Raw genomic sequence first — 25,034 nt, forward strand, 5'->3', positions numbered from 1 at the left:
AAGCAAATGGATTGACTTATCCAATCAAAAGACACAGAGTAGTTGGATGGATTAAAATACAAGACCCAACAATACGCTTCCTCCAGGAAACACATTTCAGCTCTAAAGACAAACACAGGCTTAGAGTGAAGGAATGGAAGATGATAATCCAAGCAAATGGCAAACAAGAAAGCAGGTATTGTCATACTTATATCTGACAAAGTGGACTTCCAGATAAAAAGACAATGAGAGACAAAGAAGGGCAGTATATAATGATAAATGTGACATTCCACCAAGAGGACATAACACTTACGAATATATATGTACCTAACACAGAAGCATCAAAGTAGATAAAGAAACTATTAACAGACCTAAAGGGAGAAATTAACAGCAACAAAATAGTAGTAGGGGACCTCAACACCCAACTTACACAAATGGATAGATCATCCAGACAGAAAGTCAACAAGGAAATAGTGGAATTAAATGAAACACTAGATCAGATAGACCTAATAGATATATAGAGAACATTCCATCCAAATACAGCAGAATACACATTTTTCTCAAGTGCACGTGGAACATTCTCCAAGATAGACCATATGTTGGGAAACAAGCCAAGTCTCAATAAATTTAAGAGGACTGAAATAATATCAAGCATCTTTTATGATCACAATATTATGAAACTAGAAATCAACTTCAAGAAAAAAGCTGGGAAAGTTGCAAATATGTGGAGAATAAACAACACACTACTGATCAACCATTGGATCAATTGATGAACCAAAGGAGAAATCAAAAAATACCTGGAGACAAATGAAAATGAAAATACAACAAACCAACTCTATGGAATGCAGCAAAAGCAGTTCTAAGAGGGAAATGTAGAGCAATACAGGTTCACCTCAACAAACAAGAAAAACTCAAATATGTAATCCTGAACTACACCTAATAGAACTAGAAAAAGAAGAACACACAAAGCCCAAAGTCAGCAGAAGGAGGGAAATAACAAAAAATTAAAGTGCAAACAAATGAAATAAAGACTAAAAAACAGTAGAAAGGATCAATGAAAGTAAAAGCTGGTTCTTTAAGAAGATAAACAAAATTGACAAACCCTTACTCAGACTCACTAAGAAAAAAGAGAGAAGGCTCAATAAATAGAATTACAAGTGAAAGAGGAGAAATTACAATGGATACCACAGAAATATAAAGTATTATAAGAGAATACTATGAAAAGCTATATGCCAACAAATTGGATAATCTAGAAGAAATAGATAAATTCTTAGACACATACAACCTCCCAAAACTGAATCAAGAAAAAATAGAGAATCTGAATAGATCAATCACAAGTAAAGAGATTGAAACAGTAATCAACAACCTCCCAAAAGAAAAAGGTCCAGGACCAGATGGCTTCTCTGGAGAATTCTACCAAACATTCAAAGAAGATTTACTACCTATCCTTCTCAAAATATTCCAAAAAATTGAAGAAGAGGGAATGCTGCCTAACTCATTCTATGAGGTCAACATCACACTGATGCCAAAACCAGACAAGGACAATAGAAAAAAGGGAAATTACAGCCAAATATTGCTGATGAATATAGATGCAAAAATTCTCCACAAAATATCAGCAAACGGAATACAGCAATACTTTAAAAGGATCATATACCATGATCAAGTGGGATTTATACCAGAGACACAGGGATGGTTCAACATCTGCAAATCAATCAAAGTGATACACTACATTAACAAAATAAGGTAAAAAAATCACATGATCATCTCAACAGATGCAGAAAAAAACCATCTGACAAGATCCAACATCCACTTATGATAAAAACTCTCAATAAAATGGGTATAGAATGAAAGTACCTCAACATAATAAAGGCCATATAAAATCCACAGCCAACATGATAATCAATGGACAAAACTAAAAACCATCCCCCTGAGAACAGGAACAAGACAAGGGTGCCCACTCTCACCACTCCTATTCAACATAGTACTGGAGGTTTTGGCCAGAGCAACTAGGCAAGAAAAACAAATAAAAGATATCCAAATTGGAAAGGAAGAAGTGAAACTCTTGCTGTTTGTGGATGACATGATTTTATATATAGAAAACCCTAAAGAATCCACCAGAAAACTATTAGAAGTAATTAACAACTATAGTAAAGTTGCAGGGTACAAAATCAACTTACAAAAGGTCAGTTGCATTTCTATACACCAATAACAAACTAGCAGAAAGAGAAGTCAAGGATATAATCCCATTTACATTCACAATAAAAATAATAAAATATATAGGAATAAATTTAACCAAGGAAGTGAAAGATCTATACACTGAAACTATAAGACATTATTGAAAGCAATCAAAGAAGTCATAAAGAAATGGAAAGATATTCCATGCTCATGGATTGAAAGAATAAACATAGTTATAATGTTCATATTATCTAATGCAAACTACAGATTCAGTGCAATCCCAATCAGAATCCCAATGACCTGCCTAATGAGGGAAATAGAACAAAGAATCCTAAAATTTACATGGAATAACAAAAGACCCAGAATAGCCAAAGCAATCCTGAGAAAAAAAGAACAAAGCTGGAGGCATCTCAATCTCTGACTTCAAAATATACTACAAAGCTAGAGTAATCAAAACAGCACGGTACTGGTACAAAAACAGACATGCAGATCAAGGGAACAGAATTGAAAGCCCAGAAATAAAACCACACATCTATGGATAGCTAATCTTCGACAAAGGAGACAAGAACATACAATGGAGAAAGGAAAGTCTCTCCAATAAATGATGTTAGCAAAACTGCACAGCCACATGCAAAAAAATCAAAGTAGACCATTATCTTACACCATACACAAAAATTAACTCAAAACAGATTAAAGATTTGAATGTAAGACCTGACACCATAAAACCTCTAGAAGCAACTATAGAAGGCAGTACACTCTTTGACATTGGTCTTAGCAGCATCTTTTCAAATGCCAGGTTTATTCAAGTAAAGGAAAGAAAAGAAAAAATAAACAAATGAGACTAAATCAGACTAAAAAGCTTCTGCAAGGCAAGCAAAACCATGAACAAAATGAAAAGAGAAACCAACCACTGGGAGAAAATATTTGCAAATCATATATCCAACAAGGGGTTAATTTTCAAAATACATAAAGAACTCATACAACTCAACAACAAAAAAACAATCCCATCAAAAAATGGGCAGAGGGTGCGAACAGATATTTTTCCAAAGAAGATATACAGATGGCTAACTGGCACTTGAAAAGATATTCAACATTACTAATTATTAGGGAAATGCAAATCAAAACTATGAGATATCATCTTACACCTGTTAGAGTGGCTATAATTACCAAGACAAAAAATAACAAGTGTTGGAGAAGATGTGGAGAAAAGGGAACCATCATACACTGCTGGTGGGAATGCAAACTGGTGCATCCACTATGGAAAACAGTATGGAGATTTCTCAAAAAACTAAAAATAGCAATACCATATGATCCAGCTATCCCATTTCTGTGTATTTTTCCAAAGATCTTGAAATCAACAATTCAAAGAGATTTATGCACCCCTACGGTCATTCACAATAGCCAAGACATGGATGCAACCCAAGTGCCCAACAATGGATGAATGGATAAAGAAGATGTGGTATATATAAATAATGGAATACTACTCAGCCATAAAAAAGATAAAAGTGTCCCATTTGCAACAACATGGATGGATCTTGAGGGTATTATGTTAAGCCAAATTAGCCAAACAGAGAAATACAAACACCTCATGATTTCACTCATATGCAGAAGATAAACATGTGGATAAAGAGAACAGATCAGTGGTTACCAGAGGGAAGGGGGTGGGGAGTTGGTGGAAACTGGTAAAGGGGCACATATGTATGGTGACAGATAAAAAATACACGTTTGGTGGTGAGCATGATGCAGTCCATACAGAAGCTGATAAATTATAATGTATACCCCAAATTACACAATGTTATAAACTATTATGATCTCAATAAAATAATTGAAAAAAAAATGAGGCAAAGAGTATGAATAGACAATTTGCAGAGGAGATACAACCATAGGAAATCTTACTTTTAACCAAGAAAATTCAAATTTAAACAATCTTAGACTACTTTTCACCCATTAGATTGACAAAATTAGAAGACTGATAACATCCAGTATTTGTAAAATGAGGAGAAAACAGAAAATTTCTTACATTGATCAAGAGAGCATAAAGCAGTAGAGCTATTTAGTAGGAAAATTTGTCAGTAACTATCAATATTAAAAAGGCATATATACGCTGGGTTCTGGACACTCCACTCAGAATTTATTCAATGGCGATATTTACCAAATAATCTTAAGACATGTATGGAAGATATGGGTAAGAATCTTCAGTGCAACATATGTTTGTAATCATGAAAATATAGAAATAACTTTAATATTCATAATAGGTTAACTTATTTATGGGAACCCACATAGAAAATACTATATAATTATGACAAAGAATGAGGCATATATATATATGGGCTGATAAAGAAAGTTTCCTAAGATTTACTAAGTTATGATGGCTAGGTTCAGGGCAGATACATAGTATGATTTCATGTGTATAAATAAAAACATAAGATACCTACATTTGGAAGATGCAGCATCATTTCATGTCTTGATAACTGAGGAAAAATGCTTCCAATCATAATTATAAGATGCATCTCAATATCAGAAATTTTAAATGTAAAAAATTGAGAGCTAAAATTAATGAAATATCTATCTTATATGGATGCATATATATGCATAAAAATCCTCTCTGGATAAGTTCAAAAGGACCTAGAAAAGTGGTTACCTTGGGGAAGAACTGTTGATTTGGGGTATTAAATGTGTGGAAAGAAGACTTCTCATTTTACATTGTTTCGTATTGGTTGATTTTTAAAATCAAGTTCATTTGTTGCAATTAATATCAAAACTTAAGGGGCCAGCCCAGTGGTGTAGTGGTTAAGTTTACGGGCTCCACTTTGGAGGCCTGGGGTTCACTGGTTCAGATCCCGGGTAGGGACCTGGCACTGCTCATCAAGCCATGCAGAGGTGGCATCCCACATAAAAGAACTAGAAGGACTTACGACTAGGATATATGACTATGTCCTGGGGCTTTGGGGTGAGGGAAAGGAGGAAGATTGGCAACAGATGTTAGCTCAGGGCCAATCTTAGAAAAAAAAAAAAACTTAAAAAGACAAAAATTTAAATGCACTTATCTTTTGACCCAGCAATTTCACTTTTAGGAATCTATACAGTATAAATAATGGTATATTTCCAAAGATACATGTAAAAATGTTCATTATGATATTATATGCAACAATAATGGAATATTATACAGCCATTACAAATAACGTACAACTAGGAGGGTTCAAGATGGCAGCTTAGAAGGATCCTGGACTCGCTTCTTCCCACAAACACAACAAATCTACAGGTACATATGGAATAATTCACTCTGAAAAGGACCTGAAAGCTAGCTGAGCAGTGCCTCCACAATAAAAGAAAATAGGGCCACACTGAGACCAGTTGGATATGTGGAAACACATCAAAAGAAACTCCACCCCAGGCGTGGCTATCCAGAGTCAGGAGGGATCTTATAATATGGAGCTTGTCCCTGGAGAGTGAGTGGGTTGTGCCGCACATTGGGCACTCCAACCCTCAGGACCTGCACCAGAGATGAGCCCCCAAAACATCTGGCCTTGAAAACCAATGAGGCTTACTTCCAGGAGAACCATAGAGCTACAAGGAACAGAAAATCTGCTTTAATGAGATCACACACAGATTCACTCACCCAGGCACCTGGTGCAAAAGCAATAGTTTGAAATGCGCCTAGACCATATGCAAAGGAGAGTCATTTGTTAATCTCAAACTGTCTCTGCTGGAGAGGCAAAAACCTGTTAGGATTTCTTCTGGGGATGGAGGTACTAGTGGGTGCCAAAAAATGCAAAAAGCATTCTCCTTCTGTCCTGTTGATGTCAGTACTGATCAGCACCATTTTCACACCCACCCCTCTAGCCTGCTCTCTCCACTAGGAGTGCCCCACTCCTGTACCCTGCAGCCACAGCCTGCCCTGCCCCCCACACACCACAGCCAGGCTGACTGCTCCAGCAGGCAGGCATGCATAGCCCACACAAGGGATGCCCTTTGATTGCCTGCCTCTGGTGGCCAGGGAGAATTGTGTTTCTGGGCCCCACAGATCGGAAACAATCAGAGAGACAGTTCTTGGCAAACTACCACCCCCAGGACACTGCACAAACAGCAGACTGAAACACATCCGCAGTCTTCACATGAAAAAGGCCTATTTTCTTGTCCTGGAGCTTCAGCTTGAGGGGAAGGCCACAGGTTTGCCACACATCTAGAGGTTACAGAGGCACTCCAACAGAACGCTGGTAGGGAAAAACCATATTAGCACTCTCCCTTGGCCTTGCCACAGCTGGCTGATTCCTACCAGAAAGGAGCTTATATGCATATATAAAGCCACACTTTTACAACTGTTGCCTAGGAGACACTTCGGATCTCCTGGTCTGGAAGTCAACAGGGTTTATGATTTCAGACCCGCAAACTGTATATATTTGTATACCTTAAAAGCTGCTGCCTGAGGAGATGGCTTACGATTAGCCTGAAACTATGCACTGTCTGAGATCCCTCCCTTTGGAACACTGACAGGTCTTAGCACACTCTCAACAACTGAGATCTAGTAAGGACAAATCAGGCTACTTAGACAATCAACAAGGCCCAAGGGATAACCAAAAGCTAGGGCAAGATTGAATGATAAGGTTCATAAGGTGAAAATCATATGATATCTCAATAGACAAAGAAAAAGCATTTGACAAAATTTAACATTTATTTATGATAAAAACTCTTAGCAAAGTGGGTATAGAGGGAACATACCTCCAGCTAAAGCAATCTTGAGAAAGAAGAACAAAGCTGGAGGTATCATGTGCCTTGATTTCAAACTATATTACAAAGCTATAGAAATCAAAATAGTATGGTATTGGCATAAAAACAGACTACACAGATCAATGAAACAGAATACATAGCTGAGAAATAAACCCATACATACACAGTCAATTATTTTACAACAAAGGAGCCAAGAATATACAGTGGGGAAGGAGAGTCTCTTTAATAAACGATGTTAGGAAAACTGAACAGTCACATGCAAAAGAATGAAACCAGACACTATCTTACACAATACACAAAAGTTAGTTCAGAATGGATTAAAAATTTGAATATAAGACCTGAAACCATAAAAGTCCTAGGAGAAAACAGAGGCAGTAAGCTCCTGGACACTGGTCTTAGTGATTTTCTTTTGGATCTGACTCCAAAGGCAATGGAAACAAAAGCAAAAATAAACAAATTGGATTACATCAAACTAAAAAAGTTTCTGTACAGCAAAAGAAACCATCAACAAAATGAAAAGGCAACCTACTGAATGGGAGAAAATATTTGCAAATCATATATTTAATAAGGGGTTAAGATCTAAAACATATAAAGAACTCATATAACCCCACAACAAAAAGCAAACAACCTGATTAAAAAATGGGCAGAGGACCTGATTAAACATTTTTCCAAAGAAGACATACAGATGGCTAACAGGTACATGAAAGGATGTTCAACGTCACTAATTATCAGGGGAACGCAAATCAAAATTACAATGAGACATCACATCACACATTTTAGATTGGCTATTATCAAAAAGACAAGAAATAACAAGTGTTGAAGAGGATGCGGAGAAAACGGAACCCTTGTAAACAGCTGTTCAGAATGCAAATTGGTGCAGCCACTATGGAAAAGAGTATTCAGATTCATCAAAAATAGAACTACCATATGATCTAGCTATTCCACTTCTGTGTAGTCATTCAAGGAATACGAAAACACTAATTTGAAAAGATATATTCACTCCTATGTTCACTGCAGCATTATTTCCAATAGCCAAGAAATGGAAACAGCCCAAGTGTCTATCAATGGATGAATGGATAAAGAAGACACGGAATATACATACAATTAAATACTACTCAGCCATAATAAAGAAGGAAATCTTGCCATTTTTGACAACATGGATGGACCTTGAGGGTATTATGCTAAGTGAAATAGGGCAGATGGAGAAAGACAAATACCATATGATTTCACTTACACATGGAATCTAAAAAAAAACCAAATGAACAAACAAAACAAAACAAAAACAAACTCATAGATACACAGAACAGATTGGTGGTTACCAGAGAGGAAGGGGGTTATGGGGTGGGTGAAATGGGTGAAGGGGCTCATTTGCATAGTGATGGATGGTAACCAAACTTATGGTGATGATCACTTTGTAGAGTATACAAATATCAAATTATAATGTTGTACACCTGAAACTTATACAATGTTATATATTAATTTTACCTCAATAAAAAGAATAATGTACAATGACAAAGAAAATTGTCTAAGACACATTGAATAAAGAAAGATTAAAAGATATGTGATAAAGCAACATACAGAATAGTGTGTTCTATGACTCTACATACATACAATGCATAGAAAAACCAAAATTCTGTGAGTGTGTGTGTGTATACATATATATATAAAATATGTAGAGGAAGTGATTCAAATATACACACCAACTATTAACAGTGGCTCTCTATGGGGAAGTGAATAGAATAAAGAAGAGATGTTCTGAAGAAGATTTTCACTTTTATCCTTGATATGCCTGTATTATTATTTTAATAAAAATATGTATTCATGCATTATTGATAAAATTTAAATAGGAAAAAATTAAAGTTCATTTCAATAAACTTTATATTGTTAAACCGCAATTAATATGCAGAAACTTCTCTTGATTATCTTTTATGATACGTTGATCGACCAAGGCAATCAAACTATATTCTTTCTGTATACCATTAAAAAGAAATTATCTTTAAAATATTATTCAGTAAATTCTTATCTCAGTGGCAATTTTCACTAATTCCATGGAAGTAGAGTTACACAATTCCTTTTCTAATACTCCCTAGCTTTGTGCTCTAAATGAATGATTAAAACAATGTTATAAGACAAACAATTGACTGGGAGAAAATAATTGCAACATGTATAATAGACAACGGATGCATCTCCACTAGCTATAAAATACTTTTACAAATCAGTAAGAGTTATTATCTTTTCACATGGACCTAAGCACTTATCAAATATTTGTTGACCACAATGATTCTAAAACAAGTTCTAAATTTGATTGCTTGAGAAACAAAAACAAAGTTTTCACATTGACCAGAGGCATAGAGAGATATGTAAAACTGTTTTTAGGGAATTACCTTAGATATGCGGTTAAGAATATTACTGAACTTTCATTAATTACAGAAGTTACTTTATTTATAAGTCTACACAAATTAGTTAGTAGTAATAATAGGACAAAGACCAACAACTCCATCACTAAAAAGGGAAAAGAAAATCAAAACCAGGCAGAAATATACTTTTGGTTTACCAAAACATACTCAGAGATTAAGATAGAGGGAAAACAGAGGAATCAGAAAGATTTCCCCCATTTTTAGACTGGCTGAAAACCCTAGAACATATCTTCTGACAATATCAGAGAAAAGAAGAATTAATTTCTTGCCCATAATATACCATGTCATTCTATACTTTGTTTAAAGAAGAATTAGGAACAAGCACAGTATCAAAGAAAAGTCACATTTGCTCAGGCATATGCCTAGAGTAGGATTACCTTTGGGCCAGGAAGACCAGGAAGACCAATGCCTGAAACACCAGGATCACCTTTTTCTCCTTTCTGTCCAGGTAATCCTGGGGTGCCAGGTTGTCCAGGAATTCCAGGAGATCCAGGAGACCCTTTCACACCCTGAGGGCCTGCCAAAAACATGTAACATGCAATATTTTACAAAATATACTTTATTCATGGTGTATCTATGATGCATATGACCAAGCAAAAAGATTTTAAAAAAGAACTCTGAAAATTCTGTTATATAATAATGAGCTTTACAACCAGGATTATATAAAAGCCTATTTTTTAAGGAAGTCTAAGTGAAAGGGGTACAGCTGGGGAAAAGACATAAGTTTGTGAATTCTTACTTTTAAGGTTTCTAAAACTTTGTCCCTTAATTCCTATTTCAAATATTTGTGTAATGAGAGAGCTCTACCCACTAATTACCTTAGATATTGTCTCAGTTTGATTCTATCAAGATCAGTCTCTTTGCTGGTAAGAAAGATAGTGAACCATCTTCCATTAATGGGACTAAATATCTGGGAGATTTTAAACACTCACCTGGAAAACCCATATCACCTATGTTTCCTTTAAGTCCAGGAGGTCCTGTAAGTCCTGGCGTCCCAGGGGGACCAGGGTTACCCTTGGGGCCTAGAAAAGTCAAATTGGTAAAATTAAGACAAGTCAGCAATATTGAAGTTGCTTGGTTTCTTGCAATGGGTCATAATCATAATTAAAATGCAAGTATGGGCTTGGATGGATCAAATCTTAATATGTGATTAAGTTCCAAGGATCTAATTCAGCATAAAACAGGCAAGAGGTACCTAAGAAATCTTCTTAGGAAAATATTACAATATAATCGTGGTAATAGAGGTCTCCTATTACAAATTTATTTTAAGAACACAAGAATTTTGCCAGGACACTTTGTTCCTTGCTTTAAAACAATTCCAGTCGCCTGAAGTCCTATTTGTTGTATGTACGCAACTACCCTTATTGCATTTCTCACAGATAAATCCAATATAATGAGTCTGTTTTCAAAAGATTCAGAAGTGGCTTTCCTATGTAGAGCCTGACTATGTGAGACCAGGAAGAGGAAAGTGGTTACCTGTCATGATGTACCTCCAGTTTGTTACGCCAGGGATAGATAGGGGTTGATGGGGAGGGGTACTGGATTTTCACCCCTAACAGTCATGGTTGCTCTGTTTACACATTTTTCCCAGAACTTAGGTGCCTGAGCTCTGTGGTATCACTTACGTATTTTCCAAGGACCAAAATGTTGCCTTAAACATTTATTTGTTTTTTTCTTTCACACTGATTTCCAACTTGGGGAAGAGAACACTGAAGATATGAAGTATAGAAAAGGAGAGAATTTCTCTTTCCAACTACACCAAGGCAATGTAGTGCAGAGTCTAGAATAGAACAGCTGACCTAAAGGGATCTTATGACAATGGGAACCAGAAGCTCTTTATTCCTTAGGGGCCCAATTTAAAAAAATGGCTTAAGAAGCAGCATGAAAGAGTTTTATTAGAAATTATAAAAATCCACGTTGACTATAAGGGTGATTAACGCTGTAACAGACTACCAGGGCAGGTTGTGACATTTTCATTCCTAGAAAATTTTCAAGATAGAATCTGCAGCCATCTGTTTTACATGGTTTAATGACTGACTTGTTTGAAGGAAAGAACTGGAAAAGGTGAATTCTTCTTCTACCAGATAATTGCCTTATTTACATATGTTGCAATGTATGTAAATAAAACACAGTACTTTACTTGGATGGACTTCTGATTCTATGTATATTCTGTTGCCACAAAAGAAGAAATTGAGCAAAGTAAAATATCCTACAAATCTTGCTTGTTGACACTTGGGCCAAATGGCAACATTTTTGCTAAGGGAGAGCTCCATATCTTAGTAGCTACCCAAGCATATTGTCATGACCAGATCCAAAACATCATCACACATGATAAATACATAATTACTTTTCCAGGGTTCAGGATGAGCTATCCAATTGCTATGGGGGTCTATCATACTTACCTGATGGTCCTGGTAATCCAGGTTGTCCACTCAGTCCAGGTTGCCCTGGGTCTCCAGGCAGACCCTGGTAACCTTTTGGCCCTGAAATTCCAGGAATACCTTCCAAGGATGAGTATAAGAAAGACAAGTTAGGCTGATATCATTAATCCATTAAATGAATTTGATCAAGCAAGCTACCCAAATTCTGAACTATGATGAAAATACAGGAACCAGTGATATTCTGATATAGTATGAACCAATAGCACTGGATTCATACTAAAATCCTCCACCTTTTTTTAGCTGCTGTTAAGAAATGCAGAGAACTCAATAACTAAGTCACTTTCCTCTTTAGGCCTCCATTTCTTACACTGTAAAATGAAGGAATTGGGGCAAATTATCTCTAGGCTCTCTCTTAGATTCTACAACTATTTTTAATACCCCTATATTAGAGGCAAGTATAGTTTACTGCCTCTAATTTACAGAAGGCATAATTGAAAGAGAAGTCTTGCAAGGAGTAAGTGAAGAAAGATACCTCATTTTAGCAATAATAAAAAACTAGGTGGCTCTGCTTCTTTCGTGACTACATATGAAACTACAGTAATGTCGTAAACTCTTTTTTGAGGAAAAATCCCAAGTCCTGCTCATAAGGAAACGTGTAACATCTGTACACACACACACACATGAACTGCCAATATTAATGGTTACAACACAAAAAGAGCCACAAATTTTACTATAAGCTGCAAACAAGCATAGCTAGTTTTAAAGTCCCAAGTTGTTTGAAAGGTTATTCTGTATAGATTGAATTGTAAGTGCTTTATTTATTAATTTGTGCTTATCCATATTTTCTGATGCTTTGTTATGAATATGTGATGCTTCTATAAAAAGAAAAAAGAACTTTTTTATTCAAAAAATCATTGCTATACTTCATACATTATGTGCTTCTAATAAAACAACTATAATAACACAGTTGTTCCCTAGACCCACTTTCAGCTATCTCCCCCAGGGCTGAGTTTGGCTGTTCATAGTCCAATACTTGTTTATTCTGCCAAAGTAGAATAACAATGAACTGTATCTAAAAGCCAAGTATGATATGGATGTGAAAACCCTGCAGAGTTACAATGTACCACTCATCCCTATCTGGTTTCAAGGGAAAAAAATTTAAAGAATCAGCAAATTTCCCAAACACTGAAATCTGTTCTTTAAGTGATTCTATTTATACACCCTTTTCTCTCGACCATTATTCTTTTTTTAAAAAAATACATTTTTATCTATTTGTTTTTGAGGAAGACTGGCCCTGAGCTAACATCTGCTGCCAATTCTCCTTTTTTTGCTGAGAAAGACTGGTCCTGAGCTAACATCCATGCCCGTCTTCCTCTACTTTATATGTGGGACCCCTGCCACTGTATGGCTTGACAAGTGGTGCATAGGTCTGCACCCGGAATCCAAACCAGCAAACCCTGGGCCACCGAAGGGGAACATATGAACTTAAGCGCTGCGCCACCGGACTAGCCCCCTCAATCATTATTCTATACTACTTCCTGGAAGGCCTGAAAGTGACTGTCTAAGTCTATTTTAACACCTCATGGCTGTGATAGATAAACTATTAAGAAAATATTCAAACAAAAGTTGATCAGTGAAATAGTGCAAATCAAGTGAAAATTAATTTTCATTACCAAAATTTGATGCATCTAAGTGCCTTTTGGTGATGAATCCTGGACTACAAATCACTTTTCATGCCATTAAAAATTAAACTTCAGATATACCAGGAATCACATTCATAAATAAATGCATTCACTCACCTGGTAAGCCAGGGTCCCCCTTCTCTCCTTTTAAGCCCAGCAGATCTGGATCCATTGGTCCAGGAGGGCCTGGAAGGCCAGGCTCTCCTTTACCACCTTTCACTCCTGCAGGGCCAGGAGGTCCTGGCTGACCCTGTAAACCGTCATCACCTAAAACCAACATGTGTGGGGAAGACACAACAGATCAGATTCATTCATCCAGGATTAATGCATACAAAGATTATCCATACGTTCCATAGTTGGGTAGGCTGCTGACCACCCAAAACATTTATGCACCTTGGTTATTGTCTATGAATAACTTGAACTCACATATATTTTTACACTCAAATAATAATATCTCTTTCTTCTGGGATTCTTTGACAATTACAGAGACTGTAAAAAACTTATCAAAATGTAAACCCTGTATTTTGTTATTTTGAGCTAAGCATTTACCGTGTTTCATGGTATCCAAACCAAGCATGCCACCAAATTGAAAACAGGACCTATTTAAATGCTACGTCACATAGAAACAAAATACAAGTAAGCATTGTTCATTTTAAAGCAGTCAAATAAAAATATTCCAAATTTACATAAAGCAATGTTTAATTTTCACTCTTACACGCATCTGTCAGCAAACTCTGAACATTACCTTTGAGACCAGGAACACCACTCCTGCCAGGAATTCCCAAAGGTCCTGGTGGGCCTGGAGGTCCCATCATACCCATTTCACCTTTGGCACCTTTGAAGAATATCAACAAGTAACTTTTACCTTTCCTTGACCTTGGAAAGATAAATGATAAGTTTTAAGATATCAACTGGAAAACTATTGAGGGTTGAGAGGGAAGCTACTAAGTTTTACCCTTCTCAACTATTGTAAACTTAGTGATCACTATTGTCAACATCCCTGAATAAAAAGACTCACTGGGAAGCTAATCTCCAAAGATGGCCCTCCAATGAACCACACTTCGGATAATGCACTACGGATAATGAGGTACCATGTGAAGAGACCAAGGAACACTCAGGTGTCAGATAAGTGCCATCTTGGAAGTAGATCCTTCACCACTAACCACTCCATCTGGTGCCATGTGGATGAGAGATAGATGACCCCATCAAGTCATCACTTACTTCCTGACCCACAAAATCTTGAGCAAAATAAAAAGGTTGATTTAGGTCGTTAAACTTTGGGGTCATTTGTTATACAGCAATATACAACTGGAACTCTCACAGAAAAAAAGTCTAATGCAAATAGCAAAGTGGGTTTCTTGCAATCAGACATTTAACACTTTTCCTTAAGAGAGAATGTCAATTCAGAAAAGTACAGGAGAATAATATACCAGAATCATATTAATTTGAATTTCCTAAATCCAAAACCAGAGAAAACCTTAAACAAATTACCTGGAAAGCCAGAGGCACCTGCTTTTCCTGGGAGCCCTGGTGATCCTGGGGGTCCCATAGGACCAGGCGCTCCGGGGAGTCCTGGACTGCCTCTCTCACCAGGGGGTCCTGGAACATCAAATCCAGGAGGCCCTGGATCTCCCTTCTCTCCTGGTATTCCATGCAAGCCTAGTTAATACATCAATATTAACAAGTATTGAAGCAGTTTTAAGAGATGTATCTGATTATTTTTCTAGCAAACATGTGATAGAATCCTGTGTATAACAAAACGAATAGTGAATTAGAGATACTTTTGGCATCGTGCACATAAAATTACCTAACAATCAAACTTTAGGATTTTTCAAGCATGTTTCTCTAAGAAAGTGCTTCTCAAACTATTTTTGGTGAAAGACTAATTTTTTCTTAATTCCTAGTCCATCATGGACTAATATTTTTAATAAAATACAGTAAAAATTACTAAAAACTAAAATAAAACACCAAAGGCATACAAAACACAAGCCTACTGTTTGACTATTGTATTTAACAAATATAATTACACTGTCAAATTGCTATAAAGGTTTCTAAATGCTTACTCTCAATTTCTTCTAATTCCAATGCAGACTGGTAACAAACAGTTTGTGATTCGACACTGGTCCGTTGACCATGCTTGGATTTGCATTCCTCTACCGTATTATGAATTATTGGGATATGTTTCCATAATCCATAAAAATGATTAATTACTGAATAAGTCAGTTACATGGACCCTCTTGACTTGTTTTGCCTTTGTTTTACATGTTGTTTTAATAAGACATTACCCTTAATTTTTGCTGTTAACTTTTGTTTCTTGGTATTCCAACCAGGATTTTACAGAAAAAGTACGACATTGCCAAAATATTTAACCTTAGTAAGTCTCTGTAAAATTGAACTACTCCAAAAAACAAGATGGTTAAAAAAGAATACATTTAGGGAAAAGAATTAAACTACAAACATGGTGCAAGTTCCGACTCCAATACCTATCAGTTATGTGACTTAGTGAGTCACTTAATGTCGTTGGTCCTCATCTGTTAAATAGGGATATGCGGTAACTGACTGGAAGCTGGGGGCTGAGCCAGGTGACCATTCCAAGTGTCCCTTCAACAATAAGATCTGATTTTATTGTTGAAGATTCATAGGCAATTATTTTTATAAGAGAGTAAGATGCTGGGATTTGAAGTTCTGTTAGATGTTATATACCAGCATGTCCTTAAACTGATAAAATTCAATTTGAAGATTAGAGAATTCCATTTAGTTGGCACAGTGGTGGTGGTTCCAATGCTGCCATTTCAAAGCAAAATACTATAAAAAGGAAAGAGAGATTTTATATTATTATATTTGCGAAGTATGATGAGATACCTAATAATGAGCACTATTATAGCTCTACATGGATCACTGTCTGTTGTTATATTATAGCCCAAGTAGTTTTTTAATAGCTGAGTTTTCAAGATAACTAATTTGTCCTTTGAAATATGGTTCAAGAGAACAGTTCTACAAAATAATGAAAAGAAATCAAAGACTTAAATCTGGAAAAATCTGTTTGTTTTCCAAGTTGAAAGTTTTACTTTAAGATATGGCTTTTGAGAAAGAACTACAGTACCTGGTAGACCTGAAGTTCAAGAGGCAGGGAGTTACAGTTCAGCAGCAAGATGAGCCACCCAAGCAGAAGCAAGTTGCAAAAAGATTCATCAGGTTAGGAAACAAAACTAAGCATGTAAAGATTAGAACAAAAAAATCTACAAATAGAAGTTATTAGATATTGATTCTCTACTCTGATATATTAGTAATGGGTAAAGAAACTTATTTTAGGCATTCACTCAGATTTTCATATAGCATATTCTATAAATCAAATGTATTTGCCAATAGAGACACAATAAAACATTTGCATTCACAAAATTAATACTTTTTGATTAAGATCAGCTTTATGCTCTTGTTTATCTCTGATCTTTATATTGCTTTGAATAACCATTTTGGAATTTAAGCTCCGAAAGGTTAGTGAGAATTTAAAAATTAATTTGATTTTATATTATAACAGGTTATGGAAAAGAGAACTCAATAATTATTAGTGGATGACTATGATTAAACAACCTACATGTACTAGGCAAGGATTTCTTTCTTCATTGCTATTAGTAGTAGCAGTAACAGATATTATGCTGCACTTTCCACAGAATAGATCTTTTCCACGAATACTGTCAGGAATAGACATCCTGGTAAAATCCAGGATAAAGCAAGTCAATATAAATTCAAAAGCTCTGCTGAATCTCCTTACACAATAACAAGAATTATATGGATATATCTATAGAAGCTAAGCACATTAGGGATGTATAGAGGTTCCAAATTTATTGGCAGCCAAATGGAACCAGTTAACGGAAAAAAAGGGAAAATTTCAAAAACGTATATTATCTGTGAGAACTTCACACACACACACTGCCCAAGGGTTTTATAGCCAAAAAAAGTTAGAAAACTATATAATGTGCTCTCCATCTATGAAAATGACACGACTAATTCCTTGTTTCTTTGATTCACATTAGTAGTGATGAGCTTGAACTGATTCAGGCATGCCTTTTTTCCTTAGACTGGGCAAGCATTACAACACATTTGGCTCAGGATAGGGTATGACCTGTGGGCATGGAATTGCGTATGTTTAAGTGATCTCTAAAAAGATTCACTAAAGTAGTAATCTTCTCACTAATAGCCAGATCAAATAACAAGAATCGACAACTTCCATTTCTGCCTAGGTTACTAGAGCATTGGAGGAAATGCATTTTGCTTCTTGTCCCTGGGCATTTTTTCTTTTATTTCCCTGCTGTCAAATGAGGAATTGATATTCAACAGGTCCTTAATTCATAAACAAGCATTACACTGTATAGCCTGCCTTGGGAAAGAGAATGACAAATAGTAAAGCTTAATTAAATAAGAGTAGAAAACTGGAGTCAAAAGAAAAGCTCAAAAAGTATAATGCGAAAACTTTACACTGGAGAGATGACGATATAGAATACTTTGCATTAAGTTTTCTATTGTAAATTAAACACAGCAAGTATATTAAATAAGCTTCTTATTTAAAAAAATGGTAGGTAGAATTTCAGTCATGTGGTATAAGTCAAGTGTATCAAGATATTAGTAATAGCCTTGCTGATCGCCCACTTATTAAAATGTATGAACAGAAATTATTAAAATGTATGAGCAGAAATTATGATATTTTTGAAATGGGCTAAGATAACATTCCGCTTTGGTGATAGAAATAAAATTTACTTAAAAAGTGAGTACAGTCATGCACCACATAACGACGTTTTGGTCAACAACAGACTGCATATACGATGCTGGTCCCATAAGATTAGTACCATATAGCCCAGGTGTGTAGTAGGCTATTTCATCTAGGTTTGTGTAAGTACACTCTATGATGTTCACAGAATGACGAAATCACCTAATGACACAGTTCTCAGAACGGATCCCTGTCGTTAGGCAACGCACGACTGTTTATGCAGTTAGTTTCAAACACAAACTGTGGTCCATCCTGTGGTTAAAAAAAACTGTGATTTGAGAACATTCTGTATTAATCAGAGTGCATTCAATACATTGTCATGCCAGTTGCTATTAACATCGTTTGTTTGTTGAGCCATATTAGTTAAGATCTTGAATTCTAAAGCAAAGTATACATTTACAGAAGAAAAAGAAGCACCGATACTTTTCCCTTTGCCCAACCTATCTAGATTTTATAAACCAATATATCTCAATATCTATCAGTCAAAAAGAGAGAGAGAGAACATTAGATGAACTAAACATTGTAGAGCATTAGCTAAATTTGAAAAAGTGTAAAGCACAAATAAATGTATTTTTATTTTGTTCAGATTGGTTATTTTGCCCAGCTGCGATTTAAGAATTCAAAATGCTTCCAAAACCTCATGCAATTTTGGGAAATAAAAGAAATGACAAAACACAACAGAAATGATAAATTCATTTTAGCCACCTTTGTGGAACAGCAGGCCAAGACTATAATGGCCAAACCTAAATATTAATTGTTTTTTCTCAAGATCTCTCTGCTATGCTAGTTGGACAGAATGGTTTTTTTCATGAGCCTTGAAACAGATACTTTATAACAACCTGGTTCAAAGCAACACTAAGTTTTCTTATTTTTAAATCACTAGTAACAAGTTACGGGCTATAAAAAAAAGTGACAATGTTCCATAAAATAAATTTTTTAAATAGGACATAAAAATAATCTTTACTTTCCATGGTTTTTATATTGTTAATCAGTGTTTCTAGATTTTTAGCATAATAACTAAGAAAATACCTACTGCCATTTAAGGTCAGAAAATATATTTCCATTGTTTCAAAATCAATCTATGTCAATCTGAACTGTGTGCTTAAGTCATCTGATGCATTCATGTAAATTAAAGAATGATTAAATGTTGCATATTTGTTTTATTTTTATGAATTATTACAGTGCTTTGAAAAAACATAATGTTGGCCCAAGAGTGGTCCTTAGTGTGCCTGTCTACATTAAGTAAAAAGAATTAACATCACTAGATGGCTCAGAATCCATAAACTCGAGTGAGCTCTCACACAAATGTAGAAGAACCATATGATTCGATATAAGGTTACAAGCTGACAAAACATTTTTGTGTAGTCATATAAAAAAATTTAGAGTACTTATGAGTTGCAAAGTGATTGCTGATTTAGGGGCAAAAGAGGAAAAAATTCAACTCACTTAATAAATATTTAAAAAAAGAAATGAGAATGCCTAAAATATATTTTTAACAGAACGTTTTTAACTCTAGTTCTCATGTGCTAAGAAATGTTAAGAGGTTCCACAGACAAAGGTCTATCAATACTGTAGTTACTCAGGTCTGAAATGATCAGCATTAAAAGTTCTTAGGTTTGTGATTTCAAGACTCACTAGCTCAACGATTATATGCTGTGGCTACATACTGCAATCGTTAACAGATCAATTCTAAATGAACAGGGAGGAGAAATATCAGGGATTAAAATAGCTCTTATGCTGTGATCTGTACTTTTTCACTTTTACAAAACTATACAAGTAGATATGTTACCTCTCAAATCTGTTTTCTGGAAAACGTAGGTTACACTTTATTGATGAACTAACCAACTTCTATATAATGAGTGTTACAAAAATGCACATTTACTCCAATCTTACCAGGTTGGCCTATTGGTCCAGGAATCCCCGGTGGCCCTGGTGGTCCCTGAACACCTATTCCTGGTAGCCCAGGAGGTCCCATTGGCCCAGGTTGTCCATTTGGTCCAATGTCACCTTTAAGAAATAAATGTAGTTTAGATCTTAAAAACAACAACAGTTGAGTCACTAGTCCTTAGGAACCACTATACTCATGTGAAAAGACATATCATATTAAGCAGGGATCTTGAAAAGCTATCCATTCATTAAGGGAGAAAAGTAGGCACAAGTACCCAGAGCAGATGATAGGGAATCCATTAAAAGTTACAGACTTGTAATTTAACTTATGATGAACACTCAAATTCAGTACTTAAATCAACTTCACAAAATATTACACACCACACATTTCTTTTACTTGCAACTCATCTTGGGCAAGTATTTATTTATATGTTTAAAATATATTTTCAAATTAACTTATTTTAAGGTAGATAACCTTTAACGTCTTCCTATTTACTAACTTGGGCCTATGGCCTATAAAAATGCTCAAGCCTCTCCCATCATTAGTAAAACATTTCTTTGACCTTAGAAACTTCACTGTCTCTCTATCTTCTGTCTGTCCCTCTTACTTTAAAAAATTTATATATACTAAAATTCACTCTTTTTAATGTACACCTTGATGAGTTTTGACAAATGTATATAGTCACATAATCACCATCAAAATCAAGACATTGAAGATAAACATAGATATTGTTCCATCACCTAAAAGACTCTCTGTGCCTGGTTGGAGTCAAACCCTCCCCACACCCTAATTCTCTGGCAACTGCTGATCTATTTTACATGTTATAGTTTTTCCCTTTCCAGAATATCATATAAATGCAATCATACAGTATGTAGCCTTTTGAGTATGTCTTCTTTCACTTAACATAATGCATGGAGATTCACCCATGTTGTTGTATGTATCAGTAGTTTGTTACTTTTTATTGCTGGATAAGATTACATTATGTGAATATGCCATGATTTGTTCATCTCTTCACCAGCTGAAGGACATTTGGGCTGTTTCCAGTTCTTGTTGATTATAAATAAAGCTGCTATGAATATTGACTTACAGGTTTTTATGTGAAGGTTTACCTTTTTCTTGGATAAATAACTAGGTGTGGGATTGCCGGGTGAGTGTGGTAAGGGTATGTTTAATGCTATACAAAACTGACAAACTGTTTTTCAAAGTGGCTGTACCATTTTGCATTTCAAATAGCAATATATGAAAGTTCTAGTTACTATGTATGCTTGGCAGCACTTAGTATTGTCAGTCTTCCTTCTTTTTTGAAGCCTGTTCCGATAGGACAAGAAGTAGTATCTCCTTGTAGTTTTTCCTCACATTTCTTAGATGACTAATTACATTGATAATTTTCACATGTGCCTATTAGCCATTCAGATATCTTCTTTGGTGAAGTATCTGTTCAAATCTTTTGCTTATATTTCCAATTATATTCTTTAAATTTGGTTGTTTATTATTGACTTTTGAGAGTTCTTCATATATTCTGGTTATAAGTCCTTTGTCAGACAAATGATATGAAAGTACATTTCATTTTAATGAAGTCCAACTTATCAATTTTTTTCTTTTATGGATCATTCTTTTGGTGTTGTATCTCACAACTCTTTGCCTAACCTATAATCACACAGATTTTCTCCTATGCTTTTGTCTAAAACAAGGTACAATAAAATACTGCTCGTGGGCTATTTGACCTGTAGTCCTGATTTTGAACTGCTTCTGAGCTAAGAATGGTTTCTGTATTTCTAAAGGTTGTAAAAAAAAAGTTTATGTGACAGAAACCAAAGGTGGCCCACAAAGACTAAAATAATTACTATCTGGCCCTTTATAGAAAATGTTTGCCTGCCTCTGTTCCAAAAGTTTTATCATTTTAGGTCTTACATTTAGGTCTACGATCCATTCTGAGTTAATTTTGCACAAGATATGAAGTATGGGTCAAGATTCATCTTTTTTTGTTTTGTTTTTGCATATGTATGTCCAACTGATTTAGGACCATTTGTTGAAAAGACTTATTTTTCTATTGAAATTGCCTTTGCATCTTTGTTAAAAATCCAATTGTGTAGGTCTATTTTTGTGCTGCTTATTATGTTCTGTTGATCTATGTGTCTGTCATTTCATGTATACCACACTATCTTAATTACTGTGGCTTTATATTAAGTTTTGAAATTAAGTACGATGAATCCTCCAACTCTGTAATTCTTTCTCAAATTGTTTTGGTTATTCCAGGTCCTTTGTTTTTCTAAATAAATTTTAGAAAAAGAAACTATTGCTGAGTTTTGCTCAGGAATATGTTCAATCTATGGATCAACAGGGAGAAAATTGAAATCTTAACAATATTGAGCCTTCCAATTTATGAACACAACATATTTTTCCATTTATTTGGATCTTTGATTTTTGTCATAAGTTATTTCTAGTTTTCCACATACGCATTCTGCACATATTTAGTTAGAACTATACCTAAGCATTTCGTGTTATTTCATGCTATTTTAAATATCGCTTTTTTTAAAAAATTTTCATTTCTAATTATTCATTGCTAGTATATAGAAATATAGTTCATTTTTGTATATTTGCCTTGTATCCTATGATCCTACTAAATTCATTTCTTAGTTCTAGGAGTTTTTTGTACATTCCTTAAGATTTTCTATGTAGAAAATCATGTCATCTATGAATAGTTTTATTTCTGCCTTGCCAATCTGCATGCCTTTTCTTTCTTTTCCTTGCCTTGTAGCATTTCATTGCCTTATAGGATTTCCAGTAGATACTGAAAAGGAGTGGTTAGAAAGGACATCTTTGTGTTTGTTCCGTATCTTTGGCGGGGGGGGGGGGGGGGGGGGGGGTGTGGTAGTCAGTCTTTCACCACTAAATATAAAGGATCAAGTTTTTTGTAAACGTCCTTTATCATGCAAAGGAAGTTCCTTTCTATTCCTAATTTTCTGAGAGTACTTTCTCAGAATGGATGTTAAATTTTGTCAAAGAATTTTCAGCATCTATTGAGATGATAATATAATTTTTCTTCTTCAGACTATTGATATAGCAAATTACACTACTTTTCAAATCAGCCTTCTATTCTGAGGATAAACCTTACTTGGTTGTAGTGTACAATCCTTTTTACATATTGTTGGATTTGATTTGCCAATATTTCCTCAAGGATTTTTACATCGATATTTATGAGAGATACCAGTCTATAGCTTTCTTTTCTTGTAATGCCTTTGGTTTTGATATCAGGGTAATGCTGGCCTCATACAATGGTTGGGAAGCAATCCATTCACTTCTATTTTTGGGAAGAGATTGTATTGAACTGGTGTTACTGATTCTTTAAATGTTTGTTAGAATTTACCAGTGATGCCATCTGGACCTAGTTTTCTTTGTTGGCAGGATTTTAACTACAAACTCACTTTCGTTTTTTTTTTTAATATTTAGCTACAAGCATATTCTTTATTTTTTAAAATTTTGATGAAGTCCTTTGTTTATTTATTGATTTAGTTTTGGTAAGGAAGATTTGCCCTGAGCTAACATCTGTGCCAATCTTCCCTTATTTTGTATGTGGGACTCCACCACAGCATGGCTTGATGAGTGGTGTTTAGGTCTGCACAGGACCCGAACCTGAGAACTCCAGGCTGCCAAAGCAGAATGTGTGAACTTAACCACTATGCCACTGGGCTAGCCCCATAATCTCAATTTGTTTAATAAACACCTGGATTATCTATTTCTTCTTAAGTGAGCTTCAATAGTTTGTATCTTTCAAGAAATTCATTCATTTCCTCTAAGTTGTCAAATTTATGGGCATATAGTTATTTGTTATACTCCCTTGTTATTTTTTTAATGTCTGTAGGGTCTGTATGATGTCCCCTCTTTCATTCCTAATATTAGTATCATGTGTCTCTTCTCTTGTTTTCTTGGTTGGCTTGGCTAGAAGTGTATCCATTTCATTAATCTTTTCAAAGAACCTCATTTGGTCTCAGAGAATTTTTCTATTGTATTCAGTTTTCAATTTCATTGATATCTGCTCTTATTATTATTTTTGCTCTATCTTCTGATCATCTTTTTATTTGGCTTTCCTTGTCTAATTTCTTAAGGTCAAAAGTTAGAGAATTTATTTGAGATTGTTCTTTTTTCCTAATAAAAACTTTTCATATATGAATTTTTCCTAATCACTTCTGTATCTGCATCTTACAAATTTTGATATGTTTTATTTTCGTTTTCATTCAATTTAAAATATTTTCTAATTTTCCTAGTGATTTCTCCTTTGATTGATGGGTTTTTTAGAAGTGTTTTGGTTATTTTCTAAATATGGCAAGATTTTCCCAGATAGCTTTCTATTACTGATTTCTTGTTAGATCTGTTATGGCAAGAGAATCTACTATATGACTTCAATATTTTTAACTTGTCAAAGTCTTTTTTAGAGCCTAGATTATGGTCTATCATGGTAAATGTTCCACGTGCACTCGAAAAGAATGTATTTTCTGCTCTTGTTGAGTGGAATGTTCTATAAATGTCAATGTTGAGGAGTCATGCTGAAGAGAAACACCAGACACTGCATTGCTGGAATAGTGTACATCCTATCCTTGCATCCTTCTACAGGAAGTTAATACCAAGTATGGCCCATGGTAGTTGACTGAGCATAAAGTCTAGTTGGACTGAAGATTAGCAGATTTCAGGCATTACAATATCCCAATTCTCTATTTGTAATTTTATATTCTACTTATAAAAGAGAGCTGCCAAAGTTGTATAATCTTAAGGTGCCACAAAAATCTATCTTTCCCTGTCTTCCACATTTTCTCATAAAATTCTTTTAATTTTACTTTTCATGTTTATGATTTTAATTACTTTTTATTTATTTATTTATTTTAAAGATTGACACCTGCGTTAACAACTGTTGCCAACCTTCCTTTTTTTTTTCCCCAAAAGACTGGCACCTGGGCTAACAACTGTCGCCAATCTTTTTTTTTTCTGCTTTTATCTCCCCAACCCTGCCCCCCGTACACAGTT

The 25,034-nt window shown here is 35.0% G+C and overlaps 1 protein-coding gene across 3 annotated transcripts in view; it reads right to left on the reverse strand.

Annotated features, from left to right (window-relative positions):
* The window catches only part of COL4A5 (collagen type IV alpha 5 chain), a 226,507-nt gene that overhangs the window by 52,135 nt on the left and 149,338 nt on the right, over window positions 1-25,034 (reverse strand). For all 3 annotated transcript variants that reach the window (XM_046673318.1, XM_046673317.1, XM_046673319.1), the window contains exons 30-36: window positions 20,021-20,134; window positions 14,854-15,021; window positions 14,108-14,197; window positions 13,480-13,629; window positions 11,702-11,800; window positions 10,232-10,321; window positions 9,677-9,816 (exon numbers count right to left, since the gene is read on the reverse strand). In XM_046673318.1, coding sequence (XP_046529274.1) covers window positions 9,677-9,816; window positions 10,232-10,321; window positions 11,702-11,800; window positions 13,480-13,629; window positions 14,108-14,197; window positions 14,854-15,021; window positions 20,021-20,134 — 851 coding nt within the window. The remainder of the gene's footprint in view (window positions 1-9,676; window positions 9,817-10,231; window positions 10,322-11,701; window positions 11,801-13,479; window positions 13,630-14,107; window positions 14,198-14,853; window positions 15,022-20,020; window positions 20,135-25,034) is intronic.

This window comes from Equus quagga, chromosome 10 (genome assembly GCF_021613505.1).
Source record: "Equus quagga isolate Etosha38 chromosome 10, UCLA_HA_Equagga_1.0, whole genome shotgun sequence".
Lineage (NCBI taxonomy): Eukaryota > Metazoa > Chordata > Mammalia > Perissodactyla > Equidae > Equus > Equus quagga.